Below are 26,946 nucleotides of genomic sequence, written 5' to 3'. Positions count from 1 at the left end.
GAACACCAAAATTAGGTGCAACTATGCTTATTTACTCATAAAGGATTGTGTTTTGCACATTTTGAGATCTGAAAGGGAGTGGGCAACTGGAAAAATTCTAAGAAAATAATATTTTTCTTCTGCCTGTTTCTTTCTTCCTGCTCTCACCTTTTCTACCCCAGCATTTTATATCTCTAGGACAGAGTGCATCTTCCCAGAGTGTAATACATGAATGCCAAAATTATAGTTCTAGCCAAAATTATAGTTCTGACCAAAATCTTCAAGAGTATTTTAAAAAGTAATTTTCGGATCAATTGTACCTTCTTTGTTTAGGCATCTGGTTGCCTCAAAGTTTAAGAGTATTAAAAATGACATATATATATATATATATATATATATATATATATATTTTTTTTTTTAGCTGCCCTAAACTTGGATGAAGGGGGCTTGGTGGGAGGGGGAGATACCACATATTTCATGTCAATCTGCTTCAGAATTATTTCAAACAGAATATTTCAAAACAGAAGGGTGGAAACAACCCAAGTATGAATGGATGAATGTATAAATAAAATGTAAATAAATACAGTAGAATATTTTTCAGCCATAAAAGGAATTCTGATACATGCTACAACATGGATGAAACTTGAACATGTTATGCTAAGTGAAATAAGCCAGGACAACTACTGAATGATTTCATTTATATGAAGTACCTAAAACAGGCAAATTTATAGAGACAGAAAGTAGAATAGAGATTTACCAGAGGCTGGGAAGATAGAGGACTGGAGATTATTGTTTAGTGCATACAGAGTTTCTATTTGGGATGATGAAAAATTCTATAAATAGTGGTGATGGCTACACAGTATTGCAAATATACTTAATGCCAATGAATTGTACACTTAAAATAGTTAAATGGTAAAATTTATGTACGTTTTACCACAAAAGGTAAGGAAAAAACTATTGAAATGAAAGGTGTCATCACACTTGCTCTAGCAAGGCACGCCATATCTCCTCCTAACTCAGGGTACTGTACCACCCCAGGAAATATGTATGTGTAAAGTGATGCTTTTTGTAACCCTGCCTACCTATGGGTAGAGGTGGACAATCATCTCATACAGTTTCCCCAAATCTACTTCTTTTTGAAAATCAAGTTCATAACCGTAATGTGATATTAGCCTCACATATTAGCTTGAATTTTTATTTGAGATATTTATAAGGAAACCAGTGTTAGCTGGAGTTGTGGGTCTAGAAATTAACCTAATCATCATCCAACAAACATTTATTGAGCACCTACTTTACAGGGACACTAAACTTAGCTAAGATGAGTAAGAAATCTTGCCCTCGAGGGGTTTGCAAACAGCTGGGAGAGACTAACATATAAACATATAACTGCACTACTGTGTGTCTCAGGTGCTCTGATGAATCCATGCAGGCCCAAAGAGGCCGAAACCTGTTACAAGCTCAGTGTTGGTCAGATATTCCATTCAGAGTAGATCAGTTTTTCCTCTTATTTTCTCCTTAAATTAATGCCAAAATGATCACAGGGAGTGAACTATTTCCTATGTATACACTCTGACTAAAAGAAATGTATTTATAGGGGGGAAATTCTCAGCAATATTTTAAGAGAACCGCAATGCCAATTTGAATGCTTTCTATCTACTTAACTATATAAATTGACTGTTAGATAATTGACAGGTTAATTCCAAGCTGATTTTCTCTCTCTCTCATCAACCTGGGACTTGTGATTCGCTTTCATTTCCCCATTCTAATGTTTAGTATACAGTGAATGCAAATTATTATCATGAGCTGAAATAAAATTACCATAGGCAATGATTACCTGGGCATCTGAATTAAATTGTCCAAAATTAAATAGCCTGGACCTTAATTCCAGTTCTGCTGCTTTTTCCTCTTCTCTCACACAGTTAGCCTTAAGCATTTCCTTGTGCTCCAAAAGAAATTCTATGTTGCTATTTCTATTGCAAAAGAAGAAAGAGACCTTTGTCTGTGGTTTAGTGAAATAAACCATCAGTCAGGAGCTTCAACACTCCTTCCAGAACATGTATAAGCATCCTATGTCTAGCAAGCCAAATCTGAGTTTTTATTTTTAAGACATTGCCAAAGGACAGATTAAAATGAGAAAAATAAATGCACAGAGGCTGCTTTTAATTTCCATCAGGAAGCATTTTCTTCCTCTCTACTACTTTTGTGGTTCCCGAGTCCCCAAATAGAGAGCGGCAAAGCTGAGGTGTCAAAAGCCCAAGTTGTGGGTACATCTATTATATCTGTGTTCACAAACCTGGTTGGTTATCAGACTCTGGGGAGCCCTGAGGCAAAGTAGAGTCCTGACTCCCTCACCTAGAGATTCTGATATAGATCTAGAGATGGATTCTGACAGAGATCCCCTTTTCATGCCTACCCCACCCCCAAAAGTCATATGGTCAGAAGTTGGGGACACCATATGCTGTGAGGATTGGGAAAGAGGAGATACGGAGTAAAAGGATGCATTAGTGGTAATGGGTGACTATAAGATCGTGATTTTTAGGTTCTTCTAAATGAGTTAATTTGTTCCAAAGTTTAATGTGGTTTTTGACCTACTGTTTAAAAAGATTGCCATCTGCTGGCCCAGAAAACTTGGTTCTACACATTTTTTTAATGGGTAGGTTTAAAGATCTGTTCCTTGTGACTCAGTTATTTCAAAATATGAATATAATAATTATAATAAGTAATAATATAAAATTTTAGAGTAGCAAGGAATGTGAGTCATCAAATCCAGCCTCCTTCCCCTGATAAATCTCTTTTATAATAGCCCTGATATATTGATATGTACATTACAAAATGATACAGTATTTAAGTCTCAAAATAGCTGTTTTGCTGAGGAGAGTCATAGCAAAGGAAAATGCATTCTCCTATGAGAATCTAATGCCTGATGATCTGAGGTGGAGCTGAGGCAGCGATACTAGTGCTGGGGAGCAGCTGTAAATACAGATGAAGCTTTGCTCGCTCGCCCACCGCTCACCTCCTGCTGTGTGGCCCAGTTCCTAACAGGCTATGGACTGGTACCGGTCTGTGGCCAAGGGGTTGGGGAACCCTGATATACAGCATAGGGAATATTGTCAATGATATTGTGATTGATAGTGTTGTATGGTGTAGATGGTTACTTCTTTGGTTACTTTGGTCAGATGGTTACTTCAGATGATGACCACTTCTTTAGGTATATAAATGTTGAATAAGTATGATGTACACCTGAAACTAATATAATTTGTTAGCTAGATTTTAATAAAAAAATTTTTTAATAAAGGCATTAGGTGACATTTCAACTCTTTTTAATCTTTTATTATTGTAGCTAGGAAAAATATTTCGACAAGTGAAAGGAAGTAGGGACTAAAATTAAACTAAAGCCAGTCTCTTCTGTATAAATATAACTTCTACCTTTTAGACTCTATAATGTAAACTATTATTAATAAAAATCCTACCCTAAATCCAGAGAGACCACAAGGAACGACCACACATGAATAAGTTGGACTCTGTCTCTGGTCAGAAATCACTTACTAGAATAAAACTACTTGTTCTTAATGACTTACATTTTATCCTGTATAAGTTTTTCTCTTTTATTCACATCTTCAAGATTTTCATCAACATCTTGGGAATATTGTACCAAAGTAAGATTCTGCTCTTCCAGCTCTGTGAAGACTTGAAGTAACTCTTCTGGTTCTTTGAAATAAAGTTCTGGCTCCTAATCAATCAATAATAAAGAATATAATTCACTTAAAAATATGCTGCCTGTGCACCTGTGACATCTAGAAAAATGCAATGGGGTAAAGGAACACCATTCCCATTATGAGGCAGACATAGATAATGGCAAAGGAGCCTATTTCCATGTGAGAGCTGGCCCTCAGGAAGAGAACATTTAGGGGAGATGAAAGGTATTGGAAAAAGGGAAAAAAGATCATAAGGAAAAGAAAAAATCAAGGGTGGAGCAGAAAATGAGGCAGGGGCAGAAAAATGGAAAGGTGAGTCTAGGGAAAGGCAAGGCAGAAGAAATGGAAAAAAGACAAAGACTTGGTTAAGTGAAGGTCCTCTTCTCCCTATATTTTAATTATTTTATATTTTCCAAAATTTTAGGAATAAGTGTGTATTAAATTTAACTTTTAAAAAGATGGGTATTTGCACACCCATGTTTATCATATTTCCTATAGCCAAGAGGTGGAAGCAACCTAAATGTCCATCAACAGATGAATGAGTAAAGAAAACACAGTATATCCATACTGTCGAATATTAATTAGCCTTAAAATTACGATGGAATATTAATTAGCCTTAAAAAGAAGGAAATCCTATCACATGCTACAACATGGATGAACCTGGAGCACATTATTCTAAGTGAAGTAAACCAGTTACAAAAAAACAGATACTACATGATTCCGTTTTTATGAGGCATCTAAAGTAATCAAACTCTTAGAAACAAAGTAGAACAGTGATTGCCAGGGGCTAGAGAGAGAGGGTATAGAGGAGTTGTTCAATGGGCATAGTTTCAGTTTTGCAAGATGAAAAAGTTAAGAGATTTGTTGCACATCAGTGTGCATATAGTTAACACTACTGTAAACTTAAAAATGGTTAAGATGGTAAATTTTATGTTTTGTTTTGTTTTTTAATTTTATGTTTTTTACCACAATAGAAAAAAAGAGGACTTGGGTTAGGTGTGTTATATATAATAATGGATGGTGTTTTAAAGTGCTTTTTGTTCCTTTTGAGTTTCTGAGTTTATATTTGAGTTGGGGTTAGCTGAAAGTCAGTCTTGTAGCTATGAAGAGCTATTTTGTTAAAGGTCAGTCTATCTTACAGTTTAGCTACTCAACATATCTCAAGCCCCAATAAAATCATAAGCAATCAGGAGGTGGCTATTTTTATAAGAAGAGTGTAGATAATATATATCTCCTAAATTATTACCTTGTTATAGACACTTATTTTTCATAAAATGTCTGATGACAAAAGATGAACTATATGTACAATTAGGGAACAGTATTGAAATCATATTTTCTTCTGGAAAGTTGTGGAATATTTGAAATAAGAAATTTCAAATTTCCAAAGAAGAAATGAGCATCTATACATTTCACCAGACAGAATAGCTAAATCAAGAAATATAACCTAGTTACCAGGTCATAGTCCATATCATCATCTAAAGTGAATTCCAAACTGTCTTCTGAACTTAAACTGTCAGGTGGACTGTAAAAGAAAAAAGAAAAAAAAAATCCCTGATTTCTGAGCCATTTTCTGTCAACACTTTCACTTCTAAATTTCCTTTGGAACATAACTGTAACATCATTTCCTTCAATAACTATTTTAGCCTTTCAGGGAACTGCTTATTACAAAAATCAGTGGATTCCATAAGTATGCAAAAGAAAATCAGATTCACCCAGACAAGGGTTACATATGCAAACAGTGAGAGCACAAGGCGGGGCATATCGTACAGTACGAATAATTCAAGGTGCATCTATAAAGCAGCGACAACCTACATTGCCACATCCATTTTGTCCATTTTAAGGCAGTCTTTTTGAGAAGCTAAATATGCTCTAGTGCTCAAAACAAAGCTTGTACCCTGAGTAATGCAATATTGATTTGTCTTTTTAAGAGAAGATTTTACCTTTTAAAATATCTGCTGATCAGGTTGGGGAAATGTTAGTTGAGAGGATGGGTGATGAGATGATGCATCCTTACTGTGTGCCTTGCAAAGTGGCTCTGGAAAAATTCTTTAGGGAGGATATGTTGAAAATGATGTGACTATTAAAGAAATAGAAACTTTCAAGTAGAGGGGCGTGATGATGGGAGAAAATAAATGCGTAAGGGGGAGGGAGGAGAATTAGAGATACATGAAAAAATGAAATCATGGGAACCATGACTAGAAAGAGTTACTGGGGCCAAAAGGAGACAAGGATGGCTCGACAATTTGTAGTCTGTGAGCCTGGAATAATGGAAATAGCACTAACAAAGGAAAACAGTTTAAGGATGGAATAAGAGAAAGATTAACATTTGTGTTGTTCCTGTAGAGTGTGAGGGGACAAAATACCTACCTGGAGCTGCCCTTTAAAAAATGGGAAATAAAGTGTGGGAAAACAGAGCAAAGGCCATACATACGTGAACATGAATACTTGGGGACCGCACCCCGAGAAAGCATCTGATACTATTGTCTACCCCTCTTTTCTCTTGGACTCAGTGACATCGCTTTCTGATCAGCCTTCTCCCACCTCTGAAACTTGTTACCTTTTTTCGTTCCTTTTCTACAAAAATGTCTGCAGTTCCTTAGCTTTCTTCCCCTCGTTCTACCCATTCTTTTGGGGTGATCTCATCATCTTCTCACATGGATTCAACCACTGCTAATGTACTAGTGATTCCCACGTCTCATTTCTTTCTCTCGAGCTCTAGACTTCAATGTCCTACTTCCACTGGACATCAATAGCCACTTGGCTGTTCCATAGAGAGCGAAAACTAACATCCAAAATTATACTTTTGATCTTCCCCTTTAGGCCTGCTCCTCTTACTTGTCTGTCTTTCTTGCTAGATGGTAAGCTACTTGAAAGCAGAGACTGTCATTTACTTATTTGGGGGCCTACGAGGCACTCAATAAATATTTGTTGAGTGGATGAAAGAAACTATGAGAGTAGTGAGCTTTCTGAAGGGATGAATGTGGTGTCTGCATATTCCTATGTTTAGCAATAGATGCAGAAAAGGCATTAGGCAAAATTTAACACTCATTTATGATTTAAAAAAAACTTTCAGAAAAATCTGTATAGAGAGGCCCTCCTCAACTTGATACAGTCTCTACATCTACAAAAATTCTACAGCTCACATTTTACTTAATGGTGAAAACCTGGATCTTCTTAAGACAGGGAACAAGGCAAGGATATCTGCTCTTACTACTCTTATTCAACATAGGAAGTTCTACCCACTGCAATAAGGCAAGAATAGGAAAAAAGAAATACAGACCATAAATGAAAAAATAAAACTCTGCAGATGGAATGATGGCCTACATAGAAAATCGAAAGAAATCTTAAAAAAATAATAATAATAATTTCTAGAACTAATAATTGAGTTCAGCAAGGTTAGTATTCAAGATACAAATACAAAATCAATTATATTTCTATATACTAACAATGAACACAGGACACTGAAAATACAATACCATTTATAATTGTTCAAAAAAGAAAACTAGAAAAGAAATACTTAGGTGTAAGTCTAACAAAACGTATGATACGTGTATGCTGAAAACTATGCAAGACTGATGAAAGAATCAAAAATAACTAAATAAATAGAGAGACATACTATGTTCATGGACTGAAAGAGTTAACAGTAAAGATGTCAATTCTCCCCAAATTGATATACAGATTTGTATTAGTTTGCTAGGGCTGCCATAACAAAGTACCACAAATGGGGTAGCTTAAAAAGAATTTTATTCTCTCATAATTCTGGAGGCTGGAAATCCAAAATCAAGGTGTCAGCAAGGCCGTGATCTCTCTAAGGCTCCAGGGAAGAATCTGTTTCATGCTTTTTAGCTTCTTGTGTTGCCAGCCATCCTTGGCATTCCTTGGCTTTGAAGATTCATCGTTCCAGTCTTTGCTTCTGTTGTTACATGGTGTTCTTTCTGTGTTTCTTCTCTTCTTACAAGGACATCAGTCGTATTGGATTAAGGATTTACCTTAATGACTTCATCTTAATTTAATTACATCTATAAAGATCCTATTTCTAAATAAGGTCACATTCTTAGATACCATGGACCAAGACTTTAACATATCTTTTTGAGAGACATAATTCAACCCATAACAAGATTAAACACAATTCTTATCATAATTCCAGCAAGATTTTTTTTGAAGATATAGACAAGATTATTTTAAAATTTATATGGAAAGACAAAGGAACTAGAATAGTTAACACAATTTTGAAAAAGAAGAAGTAAGAAGAATCTGTCTACCTGATTTGAAGACTAGTAGCTATAGTAATCAAGATCAGGTGGTATTGGTGGAGGGACAGCCACATATATCAATGGAACAGAATTGAGAATCCAGAAATAGACCTGAACAAATATGCCTAACTAATTTTTGACACAGGTGCAAAAGCAATTCAATGGAGAAGACATTTCAACAAATGGTGCTGAAATAATTGACATCCATAGGAAAAAACAGAAACCTCACATCTTATACAAAAATTGACCCAAATGGATCACAGATTTAGATATAAAACTATAAAACTTCTAGAATAAAACATGAACAAATCTTTAGGATCTAGGGCTAGGCTAAGAGTTCTAGACTTGACATAAAAAGCATGATTCATAAAAGAAAAAATTGGTAAATTAGACTTCATCAAAATTTAAGTTTTGCTCTATAAAAGACCCTGTTAAAAGGATAAAAGGACAGTCTACAGACTGGGAGAAAATACTTGCAAACCATATAATCATAAAGGACTAATATCTAAATATAGAAAGAATTCTCACAATCCAACAGTCAAAAACAAAACAGATAATCAAAATATATGAATTGACATTTTACCAAAGAGGGTATAAAGATGTAAACAAACACATGAAAAGATGTTCAACACCATTAGCTACTAGGGAGATGCAAATTAAAAGCACAATAAGATATACATACCTATCAGAATAGCTAAAATAAGAAAATAGTGAAAATACCAAATACTGGTGAGGATGTAAAGAAACTGGATCCTTCATACATTGCTAGTGGGGATGTAAAATGGTACAGCTACTCTGAGAAACAATTTGGCAGTTTCTTTAAAAATGAAACATGCATCTACCATCCAACTCAGCACTTGTGGTCTAGGCATTTATCCCAGAGAAATGAAAACTATGTTCACACAAAAGTTGTACAAATTTATGTATAGTAATTTTGTTCATTATCGTCCCAAATTTGAAACGATCTGGATGTTCTTCACCGAGTGAATAATTAAATTGTAGTGTGTCCATACCATTGAATACTACTCAGCAATAAAAAGGAACCAACTATTGATAGACCCAACAGCTTGGATGAATCTTCAGAGGATTATGCTTAGTAAAACATCTAATCTCAAAAGGCTACATACTATATGATTCCATTTATATAACATTCTTTAAATAATAAAAACTTAAAAGTGGAGAACAGATTCGTGGTTGTCAGGGGTTAATGAGAGGTGAAGGGGGGGAAGTAGATGTGATTATAAAGGGGCACCATGAAGAATCCTTGTGACAATGTTCTGTATTTGACTACATCTTGACTGTATCAATGGCAACATCTTTATTATGATATTTTACTACAATTTTGCAAGATGTTACCATTGGGGTGATCTGGGTAAAGGGTACATGGGATCTCTCTGCATTATTTCTTGCAACTGCATGTGAATCTACAGTTATCTCAAAACAAATGTTTGATTAATAACAAAACAGTGACTGCTGAATGCTGCAGTAGTGGAGTAACCTCGGTGCCCCTGGAATTCGGAGGATGGTGTCTGTGTTGACTTTTGTCATGTGTGATTGTCGTGGACACTACTGTGCTGGCCCAGATTTCTTCCTTGGGGCTGTGTACCCAACCTGGCACCAATATATTTTCTTAAAGCTTCTGTGGCTTAACCAAAGTTGAAACAAACAAACAAAAAAGCTTTATGATCCTACTGTGGCAATTTTGAATGACTTGGTGAAATTGCAAACATACAGGCCAGCAAAGCAGCTTAATAAACAATTGTGCAGTAGACTCTGAGAGGCAGAGACCCAGGATGCAGGGGGCAGGCTGTTTCTGCAAATAGCAGTTGCAGGCACTCATCAAAGAATGCAGGGAGGCCTGCTGGGTGTCCACCAATGGATGAATGGATAAAGAAGAGGTGGTACATACGTACAGTGGAAAATTATTCAGCCATAAAAAAAGAATGAAATCTTTCGATCTGCAACAACATGGATGGACCTAGAGAGCATTGTGCTGAGTGCAGTAAGTCAGACAGAAAAAGACAAATGCCATATGTTCTCACTTGCATGTGGAATCTAAAAAACAAAATAACCAACAAACAACAAAAACAAACTCATAGATACAGAGAACATTTTGATGGTTGCCAGATAGGAAGGGAGTTGGGGGGCTGAGTGAAAAAGGAAAAAGGATTAAGAACTACAAATCGGTAGTTACAAAATAGTCAAGAGGATGTAAAGTACAGCATAGGAAATATAGTCAACAACATTGTAATAACTATATGGTGTCAGATGGGTACTAGATGTATTGGGGAGGATCACTTTGTAAATTATATAAATGTCTAATCACTGTGCTTTACACTTAAAGCTAATATAATAGTGTACATCAACTCTAATTGAAAAATTTTTAAAAAAATTTAAAAAAGAGTGCAGGGAGGCCTGCGAGAGCTCAGTCACCTCAGCAGCACACAGAAACACAACTGCTACCTCCAGGATCTGTTACAGTGTGTGTGGACGCATGTTATACATGTTGAAGAAAGACTAAAAGAGATACTTGCTAAAAAACATTCACAGTTTCCCAGAGAGTTAATTAAGTATATACTGTACTTTGATATAGATAGTTTCTTATTCTCCATGTTGAAAGTGGGCTTCTTGCATGGTTTTCCTGTTCAAAATATCCAGGTGAAGTCCATGTCATTGGCAATGGCGGTGATGAAAAGAAATAACATGTAATTAGAAATTAATCCTTATTACTTGACGCAAGGTATTCATTTTTCTGCATGGAAATGCCCAGTGCTTTTTAAAATTATTAGAATGATAATCGTATCGAAAATGGAGCTCAAATTGGGTTCTAAGCATAAGAATAAAATCAAAGGCACCCTGGTGATGGGCGGGTATTTGTCAAAAACAGGATATATGTCACAAATCAGGGACACAAATTGTGAAATATAAGCCATGGTTCTATTTTTACCCAATCTTATATATTTCTAATCACAGATTTTTTTTAATTGAGGGAAAAAATTAAAATGATGGCCACTTCAATCATTACACCTTGTAGAGAAACCTACCATGGCCACATACAAGTTGCCCACACATCAATATCTGCCCTGATCCTGGTCTGAAACTGAGCAGTGGGCAAAAATGGTCTTGGATCTTTTCATCCAGTGGGACCCCTGGGTCCCCCCAGGTCACCTTTCCTCTCTTACGACTGCCAGTCACTCTTCCTGCCAACCTTTCTTGAGGCCTCTCTCCCCAACCTTTGTTTTCCAGGTTAGCTTACAGGTCCTTGAGCTCCACTTTGGGATGAGCACCTTCTCTGGCTTTATGAGTGAAGTCCCAGATCTTTTGTGTTACCTTGGCTACTTTTTCCCAGAGAACAGTCTTCTGAAAACGATGCCCTCCTGAGGTCCTCAGTACTGCCCTCTTTTTTCTTTGTGGTTAAAGCTAGAAATGGAAAGAGAGGAGAGAGGGAGGAGGAAGCAGGGAAAATCACTTCTGTGAATGAAGGTAGAGTCATTGTGAAAACTTCCAGAGACAGAAATATAAGATGGGGACATTGTAACCAGCAAATGTATGATGTAGACGGCAAGGGCTACGCTCTGGAGCAGGCAGAATGGATGAGGACTGACTTGCAGAGCATGAGGAGGTCTCTATGTCCTGCATCAGTCTGTCATCACCTCTAAATTCTCAGTGTGAGCCATTCAGTCCTCTAGCCCAAGAGACTCATTGGTTTCTGAGCATCCTCTAATTAGAGGACAAGCCTAGCAGCACTGAATCAGGCTGTTAGATGCAGATACTGCTCACTTTTCTTTCTCATTTGATTTCTCTTGTCAAACACCATCTATAGAGTTTAACCAGGTATCATGACTGTGCTTGATATTTCATGCACAATAGTATAATTTAATCACACTCAACACAGTGGAAGACACAAAGGGAACTGAGCAGAACAGCTATCTGTGGCATGCTGGTAAATGTTTAACAAACAGCTCCCTGGGAAAAAATTCTCTCTGATTTGTAATTTACTGATTTCTGTGAAGTGTTCATACCCCGTAGTCTCAGGATCAGCTCTCAGCTGAAGACTCTGCACACCCTCAGAACTCTGTGTAGCTTTCTCCTCTCTAGTATTCTGCTCTGGGGATGCCAGCCACTGTGACCTCCCTAGACCCCCAGCTCATCTTTACAATTCATGGGAACTGCTGGGCCCACCTGGGTGCCCTCCTTCCTAAGCCGCACCCAGGAAACTGTTCCTAGGCAGAACCCCAAGGCCATCATAGTGCTCATCTCATTTGTTTCCTCTCTCTAAAGTATTACTGTGCATAGCTTCCTGATGTCCAATGTCTGAAAACTGTCGCTTCTGTTTTTCAGACTTTTCAAGCAAGAGGGTATCTGGTTCTTGCTACTTCGAAGTTATTAGAAGTTGAAGTCTTCCCATTTGACTTGTGACCCCACTTTGATCACTTATTGAATTCTAATATATATAATAGGATCTATTTCTGATCTATTGAGCTGATTTCCAAACACCAGTACCATACTATTTTAATTCCTGAGACTCTGTCATAATACGTTATATATCTTAAAGTATTAGTGAGACCCCCTATTACTTTTTTCTTTCAAAAGTATTTGTTTATTTTTCGAGATGAACCTCAGAATCATTGTGTAAAGTTCTCCCCAACCCAATACCTAACTCTCTGACAAATTTTCAGTAACATTTTTATTATAATTCCATAAAACTTCTATTCAGAAAAATTGGCAGCTTTAGAATATCAATATTTCTATCTTAAAACATGACATAGTTTTCTGTTAAATCTCCAGGTCACACAATTCAAATTATTATTGCTTCCTTGGGTTTAATTTCCTTGTATATTTCCTAATTAATAGTCTATTTAGATTAATAGGTGAATAAAGTATAATTGACTTAGTGTCCATTCACTCTACAGAACCCTTTAGTAAATTCAAATTGTTTTTCAGGTTTTTTTTGTGGGCGGGGGTTCTAGGTATGCTATCATTATCTGTAAATAATATATTTTCTATTTCTCCTTGTATATATTTTTATTGCTTTTTTCTGAAATTAACTCGAGTTTCTAAATTAATAATATATAGTATCAGAGATAGTGGGTATCCTTCTTTAGGTTCTTACTTGAAATAAAAATTCTAACTATTTAATAAAAAAATAACAAACATTGAAGCAGAACATTTCAGAATTAAGGCTATTTACTTAATGGAAATTGAGAATATGCGACTCACTTGGCAATTTTTTAGGAAGCACGCCGTTTATATTTTCCTTACTCTTTGACATCTGTAACCTTTTCAGCGCTTGCTGGACTTGCCAATGTTTTGGAGACAATTTCAGAAGAAAAAGTCCATATTTCATGTACTCTTTAAGGAGGAATTCTGTTTTTGATATTTCACTACTCAAAGAAAACAAACGTATGATTATATACATCTGTGTGAAAGCATGTTCTTTTTTTAAAAAAAAAGTGTTTACAAAATTCATTCTCTTGATAATAATTTGAATAATCATTTACTTACCAAAAATTGTAAATAAGACCATAAAAATATGGACATCAATTATATATGAGATGAGAAGAAAGAAACTGTAGGAATGATATTTGAATAAAACAAACCCCAAGATATGCACAGATAGGACAGACTGATGATAGTTTGACCCTACTTATTTTATTTCTGAGGGAACTATTATATTAAGTTTTAGACATAGGGAGAAATTAGAATGTAGCAAAAGATGGTACTTATGTGAGGAAAAGAAAGGAAACACACTCAACAAGCAACTACTACGTACCGGGCAATACGCAGGACACACTACAGATATAATTTCATCTTCGGTACAGCACTTTAAAATAAGTATTATCATTTCTATCTTCTGGAAGAAGAAATGAATGACTTGCAAAGTCATCTGTCTGGTGAGTGGCAGAGGTAGCACTCAAACCTGGATCTGTCTCAGATGCCCAAGCTCTTGCCAACAGTACCCAATGACCTGGATTGAAAGTCTTTCCCCAGCCAAGTGGATTCAGAAGGAATGCTGAAAGTAACTATGAAGGCCCTCATGAAAGTGAGCTTCGCCCTTACCCTTCAGAGCTTTCCTTATTCATACCCTTGTCAATACCCTTATCAATATTACTCCTATGTCAGTGTCTTCAGCTTCGGTACTTCTTTCGATCAGAGCCTTTCTGAAGCCTGTGTGTGCGAGTGATATCCAAGAGTCAAACCTGGATGTTTTTCTCTATGGTCAAGTGTATCTCTTTGATCTCATTTTAAATATCTAAAGAAGTTCATGTATCACCCACCAGTCACAAGATACTGGGAGCCCCTCGTCCTACCATTATATTTTTTAGGCCGAAAGCCTCCCAGATGTGCACCTGAGAACAGGGTTAAGATGACTAGAATTGCACGGCTTCTGAGCAAAAACTTCAGAACCAGCTCCTTTCCTCTTTGTAAACAGATTTCCAGCCCTACCTGCGGTACACGATCTCCCTGGGACATCTCAAGCCCATAAAGAGAGAAAATGGAAATAAGTGGCAGGCACCTGCATCCCTTGCTCTGTTACCAGCTTGTTTTCCATTATATTTTGCTCCCTGCTAAGATGATGACACATGTAAACAATCAGCAAGTCCTCCTCCGCAAGGCTGGTTGGAGGGTTTAACCGGGTGGTCACTGTCATAAATCCTATGCAAACATAGAGGATGCTACTCTATAAATAGATAGAATAGAATCATCTAATTACATTATGCAGTGAAGGAGGGAAGGGAATTGTCCATCATAGAGCGCCTTAAACTAGGCTCCCAACATAGAAGAGGCTGCTGTACCCGGAATGTTCTTGAAACATCCATTTTGTTAGTAACAATGGGTTTCAAAGAAACTACCATCCAGTTCATTCCCTGTAGTTGTTGTCCTCTCCCCCCACCACCCCCCAGAGTTTAGGGTGTAACTCTAGGACTTGGTTTTATTTATTTATTTGTTTGTTTGTTTGTTTGCTTATTTTTCAAGATTTTATTTTCTTTATTTGATGGTAACAACAAAGACTACAGTTCAGGACTTGGTTTTAGAGGAGGGCTAACCATCAAATCCTCAAAAAGAAAAAACAAATTTTAGCATAACTTGATCCCAAGACGACAATGTCTCCTGGATCATGAAATTACTGTCCAAGGAAATACTGCCCGTTATAATTGTCAGACGATTGTGAAATGAATCCCCATTGTGGTGATGTTAAAATGTAGTGCCGGGGCGGGGAGGAAGGTGCCTTAGAATGAAAGAAAAAAGACACTTAGAAAATAATTTGTTTACATTGGTTTGCTCCTTTTCAGCTAATTTCTTGGCTTCTGTGTTGACAAGTTGAGGAACTTTTCAGCCAGAGATCACTACACTGTCCCTATATCCAGGCTGGGACGATCCTCGGTCGACAGATCACTCATTTTAAAAATATGGTCCCTCTTATAAAATCGTCAACTGATAAGGATTATCCTCACTTAGGTCTTGCTAGGCACAAATAAGTTTTAATGGGGCATGGGCACTTGATAAGGGATCCTGGCCTCACCTTTTCACTGCCTGTACCTCCATACTCGCTTTCTTTAGCTCTGCGGTCATTTGGAGTTTGTTTATAGTTTCTTGTGCTGCACTGAAAGGTAACAGAGATTTGTTAGTTTGTTTTGTGTTGTGTTCTAAGAAACTGAAAAGAAGAAAGAAGGAGGTAAAAAGCGATTTTTGCCAGAGTGAAAACAAACGAACATTTTAAGGGCGTCTACAGATCTCTGGTCATTTTCTCGAAGGAACTCTTCAAAGGCCATTGCATCTTCTTGCAGCTTTGTTTCTGCTTTTAGGAGTTGCCGTTCCCTCGTTGCTATGTGATTATCAAATTTTGTAATTGTATTTCTTTTGGTTGACAGAGAATACTAGGAATATTGAAAACAAAAGTGCATCGAGAACATTATTCCACATTTCTAGTACATTTCAACAGTCTCATAACAAAGGGGAAAATGATCATTTGTAAGTTATCACTTGTATTAGAAAAAAGTGGTATGCCCAAATCTTGGGGTTATGGACTTTATTTCATGAAGGAATTTTATTTGGGGGATAATTAGAAGGGAGACTAATTCTCCTCCTCCACTTTCATGAAGAGGCTCAATATCGTTTGGTCAAGTGTATCTCACTTGATCTAATTTTAAATATCTAAAGAAGTTCATGACTGTGCCCCACAAATCAAAAATAGCTACATATTCTTCCAAAGAGCAGGTCCACCTGGTATCACCCACAATGTCCCACCAATAGTTTCTGAGCATTGGAAAACTGAGCTGTCTGCAGCCACAAAGACTCTGCCCATAGGTAGAACCAAGGGAGAATCAGGTTCCAATGCTGTATGTCAGTGATGCATGTCCCCAAGCCAGCCCAAGAGTGGTGTTTAGCTTTGAAGAGCCTCATTTAGATCCCCAAATCCTACTCTGACACCAAGCTTCTATTTTTTTTAGTACAGAATATAAGAATCCACTTAGATTTTAATACTATGTGTGGAAAATAAACTATAAAAAAACAAAGCCACATATAGTATCATACAAATGAACTAAAAATATGTACATGAAATATTTTAAAAATACATAAATGAGACAATCAATACCATGATACTCCATAACAAAAATATATTTCATTTATTACTTTATTCACCAAGTATTTATTGAGCGCCTACTGTGTGCCAGGACTGTTTTAAGTGATGTTCAGACAGCAATGAACAAAATAAACAAAATTGCTTTTATGGGGTATATAGTCTAGAGAGAGGAGTCTAGAGGGGAACAAAGAGTCCAGTGGGCAAGGGCGAAGGTTACTGTCATGTATAGCGAAGGAAATCCTCTTTAATATGGTGAAAATTAAACAGACTGTTAGGTGGAGAGAGCAAATCATGTGGATATCCGAGAGGGGAATGTTCCTGCCAGAAGGAAGTGCCTGCTGTGCAAAGGCCCTGAGGCAACAGCATGCATGGTTGGTGTGTCTCAGGGACAGCAAAGTGTGGCTAGAGCAGATGGAGCAAAGGGGTGAGCAGTGGGAATGAGGTCAGAGAGCGAGAGAGCTGGGTACCAGATAAATCACAAATGGTCTTCAGCAGAGGAAGGGCATGTGTGAGGAGAGACTTCTACTGCTGTGTGGAGAACAGACTGACTACAGGGAGCACAAGAGGAAGCAGGAGAAGTGTTTAGAAGTTCTAACAACAACTTATGTAAGAGATACTGGTGATGTGCACTGTGGTGACAGCAGTGGCAGTCATTAAAAGTAGTGTGATTATGGATATATTGAGAAGAAATATATTTGCAAGTTTATTTGGCTGTGGGTTGTAAGAAGGTGGAGTTGAAGATAACTTCAATATTTTTGGACTAAGCAACTGGAAAAATGAAATTGCTGTTTACTGAGATAGGGAGCACTGCATGAGGTGCAGATTTTCAGGGGTAGGGGACAATATAGCAGAGGCAAAGTTTTAGAAATGTGAAGTCAGAGATGGATGTTGAGCATCTAAGTGGAGATATTAAGAACTACAGTTGCACTTGTGAGTCTAGAGTTCAGGAAAGAGGGTCGGGCTAGAGAATTAAATGGAAGTGGAATTTAAAGCCATAGGCCTGGAGGAGAGTAGACAGAGCACAGGGTAAGGAGTGAGCCCTGGGACATTCCAACATTATTAACAGATCAAGGAGAAGAGGAATAAGAAAACTATAAAGGAGTGAGCAGCCAGTTATGTGGAAGAACCAAGAGAGAGTGGATCCTGGAAACCAGATGAAAGGGTTTCAAGAAAGAGGAAGTGATCACATGGGCCATCTGCGGCTGAAAGGTGAGTAAAAGGAAGAGTGTGAAATGACAATTCAAATTTCACAATAGGAAGGTCTTCAGTAACCTCATCCAAAGTAGTTCTGGTAGAACGATGAGGCCCGAAGCTCGACTGGAGTGAGTTTAGGAGAGGATAGGAAGGGCAATAGATCTGAGCACATAATGGAAAAATAAAACGTCAAGGTGAAAATTTGGCAATGCTATGCAAGAAGTCTCCTATTTGGCTAATGGGAGAAAAATTATTTTTACTACCTCGAGCAGAAACCTGTCTCTCTGGTCATCAATAAATTCATGGACAGTCTTTTTTGTGTCTGAACCTTTAAAGAAAATTGAAATTGACTTAGATTTAGTTCATTACCCCTCAAAGATGTAAAAATAAAAGCTATGTAATTGAAGTATTGCATACAGTATATATCTGGACTTAAAAACTAATAAGAGTAACTGCCATTTATTTTGTGTCCATAATATTCCAAGAACTTTAGTAAACAATTTAAATACATCATTTTATTTAATCCTAGCAATAAACCCAATAAGGTACTTGTTACTATCTTTCTGTCCAATCTAGACATAAAACTGAAGTCATTAGGCAAAGTATGTTTGGGGATCACTAACCAAATTTATGGCGGGAAAGGAAAAGATGATGACCAGCTTAGCATCTAGCAATAGAAAATACCAAAAATTTTTTCAAGCACATTTCTTTGTTCTGGAAAAATTATATATAGGCTACATTTCAATAATGTTCACTTCATGAAAAAACAACAATGTAATAGCAAATAAAATATTTTAATAAAAATGTAAATAGTAAAAATAAATTAATATTTTCCAAATAACCAGTGTAACTCTATAAGATAAAAACATTTTAAAACATAGCCATCATATCACTATCATCCCAAACAAAATGAACAATTCTTTAGCATCACCTAACACCAAGGCTGGGTGCAAATTTCCCCAGCTGTTATCAAAAAGAACTTTTTAGAATTAAAAAAATTTAAATCTAAACAAAGATCATTTTGGTTGGTATGACTCCTAAATTCTATTTTTTTAAAAATCTATAACAGCTGCCCACATTCTCCACACAGACTACCCCTTTTCCATGCCTTTTATTTGGTTAACAAACCAGATCGATTTCTCTGTAGAATTTCCCACATAATGAATCTGGCAGATGGCATCCTCGTGATGTCATTTCACATGGCCCTTAATCTCCCATATTTACTTGATTAGATTCAGGTTCAATTTACATAAACATTTTTATTTAAAAAAAATTTTTTTAACAGAAAAAAGAAAGTGCTTTCTATAGCTTTCATTTGGCCACTTATGATGGGTCAGATGAATTGAAAATTAATTTCAGTATCCAAAAAAAATCTTATACTGTCAATTTACTAAATATGATAGCCATCCTAACTATTTCAGGCTATTTTAATATGGTACTGCCTGGCTGCATTGATGCAATTTTATTTTTCAACTCTAAGTAGACTTTGTATAGTGCGTTTCCCATTTTGGCTCTTCCAACTATCAGGCAGCTCTTCTGACCGAGATGATATATGATAAAGCTGTACATCCCTCCAAAGCATTGGTGTTCCTCAACACCAGACTGCCTACCTCGTTACTCCCTGGAGGTGTGGTCCAGAGGTGTTGCCCTTTGAGAGCAAAACCAAAGTCAAGCTGCTTGCTGCATGGAGGTGCAAAAGGCACATCTGTCATGTAGCCTAACTGATCGATCTGTCTGTGACAGTTGCCTGTGTAATTTATTTGAAGGTGATCTGGTAGTTCACCACTATTGCCTGCCTACACAAAAATAAAATACCCTAGACTCCCAAAGTGGGGGTCACTTGCTCGTTTGACTATTATGTAGGCTTGTCCTTAATCAGAATTCAAGCAGGAAATGCAAGGTTGGGGAATGAAGTTTTCACCCAAATCAGCTCTTGGTTGGAAAGAGTCTGAGAGGGACTTCTTTATTTCAAATGAAAATGTCCAAAGAACTGTGCAATCAGCAGAAACTGACAGCCTGATTTCCATTGCTGACAGAGCCCAAACAAATTTACTATTTTCTTTTTAAGAGTCTACCTATGTCCTTGACTCTTAAGAGATCAGTAACCCCCTATTAACTAGCAATGGTGACAAGTACAGCCATCTGCAAAGCCATACCATACCTCCTTATCTATCTCATAAGTGATAGAGTGGCAAGGATTTCTGAAGTTAGTCATTCTCATTCATAGGCACTTTCTTGATCTGATAAGTAGAAGATGCCCATGACAGTTTGATTACCAGACTGCCCTCTTTCACATAGCAATAATTAATGGCTTGTAGTATTTTAGCATGTCAGCTTGATAGGTCGTTAAAATAGGTTATGCTTTTGCAACCACAGGCAAACATTTAATTCTCTGAGCTTCCTGAGTGGATATATGAGTTGTATGGCCCTGACAATCAAGAATTCTCTTTAAAAATTTCTATATTTCTACATCTCAAACTGAGCTATTACCTTCAATAGTGTGTCATTTTGGCAGTGACTTTCTTCCTTAGAGCCATGAAAATCAGTAACAGTCTGTTTCTTGGAAAAATGTGTTTTATTATTGAAAATAGATTTTCTCTCAACTCACAACCCGTATTTACAAAGACTCCCCCACCATATTATGAGACAGCGTACTTTGTGTTTCTTATCTTCAGAAAAGCCACCAAATCTGATATTAATAGTAAATATTCAAAACAATGTTCTTAAACAAACAGTTATTTAGATTTACCTTCTGTTAATCTGAGAACAAGCGTGGGATCTAGCCCAAAATTTTCAAAGGAGCCACCAGCTGTGTCAGAGTAGAATACTATCTTGCTCAGGTGTGAACGACTCTTCATTCGGGATGAAAAAGTAGACTTTTGGTGAACCTTCAAGTTGCGGTTCAAATGTTTTTCCTGTCCAAGTGGAAAAGTTTTAAAAATTTTTCTAATACATCGAAGTAATGTTGCCTTAAAATTGTGATCATATACAGAAAATATCATTTAGAACAAGTCCTTTTGTCATTAAATACATTAAATAAGCAACCTAACATTCTTATCTTTGAATAACTGTGTTTAATTTTCAGTTCCTTCTCATATGAAGCTGAACACAACTGTAAAAACATTCAGTCTTTACTAAACATGTACATGACAAATATGAGACTGGAAAATGTTGCTCTGGCTTTATTGTCACAATCCTGTCTTGCCCAAAATGCAGCAAACTTGCAAATTCCACTGATTTGAAAGGAATGATTCTGCGGAATTGAAAACCTGAAAGAAATGGGCCTTCCCAGTAGACAAAAAAAAAAAAGAATAGGCTTTCTGATTTGTGAACCTTTTCCCAGTTTAATTTTGGAAACTTTCAATCAAACCATAAAACACACCTGTAAAACCATCACCCTACAGCTGACTCAGTTATTGAAGATTTCTGGCTATTTTCCCGATTCTTTCAAAAAAATATTGTAATCAACCGTTACTTCTAGGAATAAGGAAAGCAAACTTCATGAAATCGGAACAATGCCATGTAAATAGTAACGGAATGCAATATAAGGCACAGCTGGAAAGTTAGCCTCGCCTCATTGCTGATTCAGCTTCATACCCAATAATCTAAAATGACACCCCCTGCTCCACTTTTATTTCTTCTTTCTTCCCCAACTGCCCTCCTAGCACACACACATACAGTCTCTTATGTGTCTCTGCCTAGCAAATTTTGATTAATTCTGCTCCTATTATTGCCTCAGTGGAGTCTGTATGTGCATCGCTGCGCACACACACACACACACACACACACACACACACACAAACTACCCTCTTCTCCCTCTTCTCACTTTCTCTAGATTTCCTTTGTATGCCTCTATTACTATATTGCACAACTCTAAGATGCTATTGATTGTAAGATGCACTATTATTTGATGCACCGCCATTTATATAAGCTGGATCTCAATTTCAGAAATGAGAAAATATAGAAACGTGGGTGTTAGAATCAATGAAGTAAGGATATGCCGTACATGTCACAGTGGATCGTAGTGGTGTGTCTGTCTTCTCCCAGTAGGGGGTGATCATTAGGTCCCTGCCACAGGCTTGTCGCTGTTTTGTCGTGGGTGTCTACGCCGTCCCTAGCACAGTGTGTAGCACATACATCGACATCTGACTCTATGTCTTAACTCAGCAAAGTTCATAAAAGTGACAGATAAGAAGATGTTTCTAACATGAATTGGGATTGGGATTTTAATAAAACCTTACCTTTTTCTTTGCTGCCATTTCATTTTCTTTAAAAAGAAAGAGATCTTTGAAAAAGATCTTATATGGCCTCTCCTTTTTGATTGAGTCATCTTTTACTTTATCTGTTAAGAAAAAAAAGAAGGAAAAACTCTATCATCCCTCCTCTTTTGACCAGATGACAAGGCTCCCACCAGCCAGGGTACCGTAAGTAGGATGTGTCAGTCTTTGAGGAGAAGGATGTAATCAGCCCTGCCTCCCAAACGGAGGTGGGGATGTGGGACCTGGATCTAGAGGACAGGAGCCACAGGGTCATCTGTCTGTTCCTCATGGCACTGAGCACAGTGCTTAGTGATTCATGGAGAATGAGTCTATATTGGGTGCAAAAATAGATGAGGGGGCCTATTACAGCATAGTGGGATATTAACATGTTGACTTAATATCTCAGCATTTTGAGATATTAACATGTTGATTCTTTCCATCACCACAAATACACCTACTGTTATCCTGACACCACCATTTCTGCCGCAATAGCCACAGCCAAAATCCTTAGGGAGATCCTCAGTCTAGACCAGAGGGTCTTAAAATAAAGTCTAAGATAATAAGAAGTATGGCAAGGATGTGGAAGAATTGAACCCTCATACACTGCTGGTGGGAACGCAAAATGGTGTAGCCACTTTGGAAAACAGTCCGGCAGTTCCTCGAAAAGTAGAACATAGAGCCATTCCACTCCTAGGTATATACCCAAGAGAAATAAAAACATTTGTCTACACAAAGACTTGTACATGAATGTTTATAGCAGTAGCTTAGCTTAGATGCCTCATGGATCTTGACAAAGTAATATAAACCCTTTAATAGAAAGAGATCATTCAGTACATACCCTACAGTTCCAATTCTTGTTTTTTTTTTCAGTTAACAATATACTTAGGAGTTCTTTTGACATCAGCATTTATTTACCTCACCAAAAATAAATAAATAAATAAAATGTCTATCTTGTATCCCATTCCTTGGATGTGTCATACTTTATATAACCAATCCCATATCAGTGGACATTATGGTTGGTCCCAATCTTTCCCTGTTATAAACCATGCTACGGTGAATATTCTTGTACACATCTTTAATCACTTGTGCAAACATATCTGTAGAAAAAATTGTCAGTGTGGCCTATGTTGAACAAAATGATTTCTGGTGATTGACGTGACCAAAGCCATCTTAAGAAGCGAGTTACTCTTAGTGACTGACAGTTCACCATGGGAGGGGCGGGCTTGCACCACCTGAAAGGAATGTTCTGACATAGATAATAAGTAGGCACATTAAGTTGTTTAATGCTTTGGGATATACAGCTCTTTGGGATATACAGCTCTCAAGCCATCTGTGTTCCTGGAGGCTATACATATCAAGACCCATCTCTTTTTGGGTGTGAAGTTCCACCTTTTTGCTGAAGCTCAAGACTCTCTTTTGTTTGTCTATAAGTTTCCTTAATAAACTCTGTTTAATTCCGGAGTTGTTAGCTTTTTTCTTTGATCCCTTGGCCTGTCTTCTTTTGGTGGTTGGTTCCAGTATATGTTGGGAAATTTTCCCAACACCCTATCTAAATGCTTTTTTAAAATTTGCTGGTCCCCCAGTACTCATTCTTCCTTCTTCTACAGGAATAGAGCCCTAAATTCTAGCTTGGCGCATGGGCACCCAGAGTAAAGACTATATTTTTCAACCTCCTTTGGAGCTGGATATAGCCATATGTCTAAGTTCTGGACAAGGACATGTCAGGGGAAGTGGTGAGTGCAATTTCTAGGAAGTGTCCCAAAAGGGAGTGGCATGCTCCTCCTCTCCCCTTTTCTCCTCCTTGCTGGCAGGATATGAGAGTGATCATTGGTGCAGAAGCGGCCACCTTGGATCAAGAACATAGGCCAGAAAGAAGCGAAAAGAAGCCACGGCCCATAAAGAGAGCCTCCGTATGGGCCCTGGAATGCTTATGTCCAGACTGTTACCTAAGAGAGAAATAAAACTTCTGTCATGTTTAAGCCACTGTTTTATATTTTTTGTCAGTTGCAGCCAAACTGTTGAATTCTAAATACAGATAGGGCCACATTTCCTTCTAAGAGAATTCCTATGGAGCGCCTGTTACTCATAACAAACTCTTGGTATTGCCCAATTTTTAAATCTTCGTCAAATTTTTTAAGTGAAAAAAAGAGTGATTCTTGTACACTGATAAATACTAATTCCTTGTATACTCGTAAAGGAGTGGGAGCATAAGGAGAGAGAGGGTCATGAAGAAAAGAAGAGAGCAGATTTCGATGGTTATTCACATCATTTATGACAAACCACTGAGTTAATTGTTTTATGTCACGAAAGACTCTACTAGTCCAGCTAGGTATGACGAAATAATGCCCTTCTAATTTGAAGATTTTTCTTTTGAGAGTTAAAAGTGGAAGAGCACCTTCTCAGCAGGTAGTTTATAAGCTCTTTACATGGAGAGACCATGTGTACAGCATTTCCCCTTTTCTTACTCTCCCCATCTGCTACCGAGACTAACCATGCTCAGCACAAAGCAAGAGCTCATTGATTTCTTTCTTTTTTACCTTCAGAAGTCAGTGACATCGGCAAAAAATGTGATGACATTTTGTCTCCTGACCCTGTCCAAAAAATAGAAAATACATTAATTTTTTTCCTGTAAAAATTACGTAAGGCCACTAGATTTAACTACCAGTGACTCCCAAAGAGGCTTTTCTGCTTAAAAAAGCACCGTGCACACAAAGTCTTTGACCCAGCAATTCCACTCCTAGGAACTCATGCCAAGAAAATAATCAGAACAATGGGCAAAAATATATGTACAATGTTTGTTGTATTATTTAATAGAGAGCTCACTAAATGACTATGATATACCCCAAAATGGATTGCCATGTGGCCCGTGAAAACATTTTCTTTCGTTTTTATCAGGGCTGGGATTAGGGTTAGGTGAGTGAGGCACTCATGTTAGCTGCACAATTTAAGAAAGTGCCCCGAAAAACTCAGTTATCAACATAAATAACATGTTAATGCAATTTAAAAAAATTTCAAAATTGCTGCAGGAAAAAATTAAATATCAAAATTTTAAATATAGACAGGATTTGACTTTGCATTTATGTGACCCTGAGAGTGTGTCACTTGCCACACCCTTGTCCCAGCTCACAGATCTTGTCTTTGTTTAAAATTTTGATGTTTTGTTCATCATGGATTTTTGCATTAATTTTTATTTTTTCAAACAGTGAATTAAAATTTTATTTTGATTACTGAGTTTTTGCTTCCCTCTTAAATTATGCATGCAGAGCAAGTGCCTCACTTGCCTCACTCCAATCCTTGTCTTAAATTTTTATACTTTTTTTGTATCACTCAAATTTCTCAATGAGCTTGTATAATTTTTACAATGAAAATAATAACGGTACTTTCATTTGTGGAGAAAAAGATATCCAGGAGTTTATATAAAAAGGTGTGCCTACCACAGGAACAATGGGACAAAACATCCTATTTTGGGCTGCCCACTTAAATTTATCTCTCAGAACCTCAAAGAGCCATGTGTCCCAGAAGCACTGTAGCAGGTGATTAAGAACACAGAGGTTGATTGGAATGGACAAGCCTGTTGGTGTGTCATTTACAGATGTGTGAACAAGTTCATTTAACATTCAAAAAATATTTATTAAGTACATACTCTGCGCCAGGCCCTGTTCTAACTGCTGGAGACAGCCAATTAAAAAATAAGACATACACACAAAAAGGACAAAAAATGATTGTCTTCATGGAGCCTACATTTTAATTGCTTAGCATCTCTGAGCCTCAGGTTCCTATTCCATAAAATGGGAATAACAGTCCTACTTCTCAAGGCTTTCATGAGGATTCAGGGAGGCAATATGTGTAAACAGCCAAGCAGGGTCCCTAGCATAGAGATGGAACTCTGTAAGTGGGAGCTATTATGTGCTAATATTTACCAATTAGTATGTGATTTTACTTCTAGTGATTATAAAGATGAAAAAGAGAAAAAAAATGTTAAAACTTATAAAAGAGAAAAAATTAATGAAAACGTATAACATTAATATACTTTTTCACGTTTCTGGAGATTTTTTCACAAGCATTAGATTCATTCTGACATGAAAGAAAGAAGGGTTGGTGAAAAATTGATGACAATCTGTTGGGTTGGTATGTAAAGATTTGTAGGGGATTTTCTTAGATTTCCACTTTGCCCTTATCCCCACCCCTAAAATTCTGCCCACTGCTTTCTTGTCATACTTCCACTCCTTCAATCCTTCTGTCTGTCTGAATTCAGTCCCTGCCCCATCCCCACTCCCATTCCCTTTATCCTCAAAGTCTATCCGCAATAAACATCTTTATCCACGGCTTCTGGCACTTTTTCATTCAACAGAAAAGTTCCCATTCCTCTATGCTAACTGATAATAGCAGATATCTGCTCTTTTCTCTCTCTCCAGTAATTCACAGAACGTGTAAATGGGATGAATAGTCTCTAGAAGTTGTTATACTTCTGTACTTACATGTGTATTAACCCCCCTATCGATTAGTGAAGGGCTGGAGAACATAGAGAAGACAAGAACCAGCTATTCTTTGAAAGAGATTGTAAAGTTCTCTGAACTAAACCAATATGATGTGCCAACCAGAAAAAAAATAAGTCAAAGCTGGTGAATGTCTTCGTTATGAAAAATAAAAATAGCATGATGGCTAAACAAAGGCTCTGTACTACAAGAGAAGGAAAATGTTGCCGGAATCCATAGCAAGTGCCTTGCAAATTCACATCTAAACTACGTGTTCAAATCCAACTTCCAACAAGTGAAAAAGATAAAGAGCTCAGAAAAATCAGAGTTTTAAAATGATGCAAGCCATCATTTTTAGACATGGCATAGGCTAATGATAAAGAGCATGGACTCCCATTATGCTCCCTAATCCTCATACTTCAACTTCTCCATCTTTCAAAAGAGCGGTTAAGAGTAGCACTTACTTTGCAGGATTGTTAGATGAGTTAACATATGGCCCGCCCT

General features: G+C 37.2%; 1 protein-coding gene across 1 annotated transcript in view; it reads right to left on the bottom strand.

Moving 5' to 3' along the window:
• The window catches only part of CCDC38 (coiled-coil domain containing 38), a 38,139-nt gene that overhangs the window by 7,230 nt on the left and 3,963 nt on the right, over window positions 1–26,946 (bottom strand). The window contains exons 3-14 of the mRNA XM_039874315.1: window positions 24,505–24,558; window positions 21,950–22,050; window positions 20,458–20,623; window positions 17,972–18,036; window positions 15,644–15,807; window positions 15,453–15,533; window positions 13,148–13,311; window positions 11,258–11,347; window positions 10,391–10,568; window positions 5,127–5,196; window positions 3,558–3,709; window positions 1,814–1,949 (exon numbers count right to left, since the gene is read on the bottom strand). Of these exons, the coding sequence (XP_039730249.1) occupies window positions 1,814–1,949; window positions 3,558–3,709; window positions 5,127–5,196; window positions 10,391–10,568; window positions 11,258–11,347; window positions 13,148–13,311; window positions 15,453–15,533; window positions 15,644–15,807; window positions 17,972–18,036; window positions 20,458–20,623; window positions 21,950–22,050; window positions 24,505–24,544 (1,407 nt within the window). The 5' untranslated portion in view covers window positions 24,545–24,558. The remainder of the gene's footprint in view (window positions 1–1,813; window positions 1,950–3,557; window positions 3,710–5,126; window positions 5,197–10,390; window positions 10,569–11,257; window positions 11,348–13,147; window positions 13,312–15,452; window positions 15,534–15,643; window positions 15,808–17,971; window positions 18,037–20,457; window positions 20,624–21,949; window positions 22,051–24,504; window positions 24,559–26,946) is intronic.

This window comes from Pteropus medius, unplaced genomic scaffold, assembly GCF_902729225.1.
Source record: "Pteropus medius unplaced genomic scaffold, Ma_sr-lr_union100, whole genome shotgun sequence".
In the NCBI taxonomy this organism is placed as follows: Eukaryota; Metazoa; Chordata; class Mammalia; order Chiroptera; family Pteropodidae; genus Pteropus; species Pteropus medius.
This window is presented reverse-complemented; position numbering and strand designations above follow the sequence as displayed.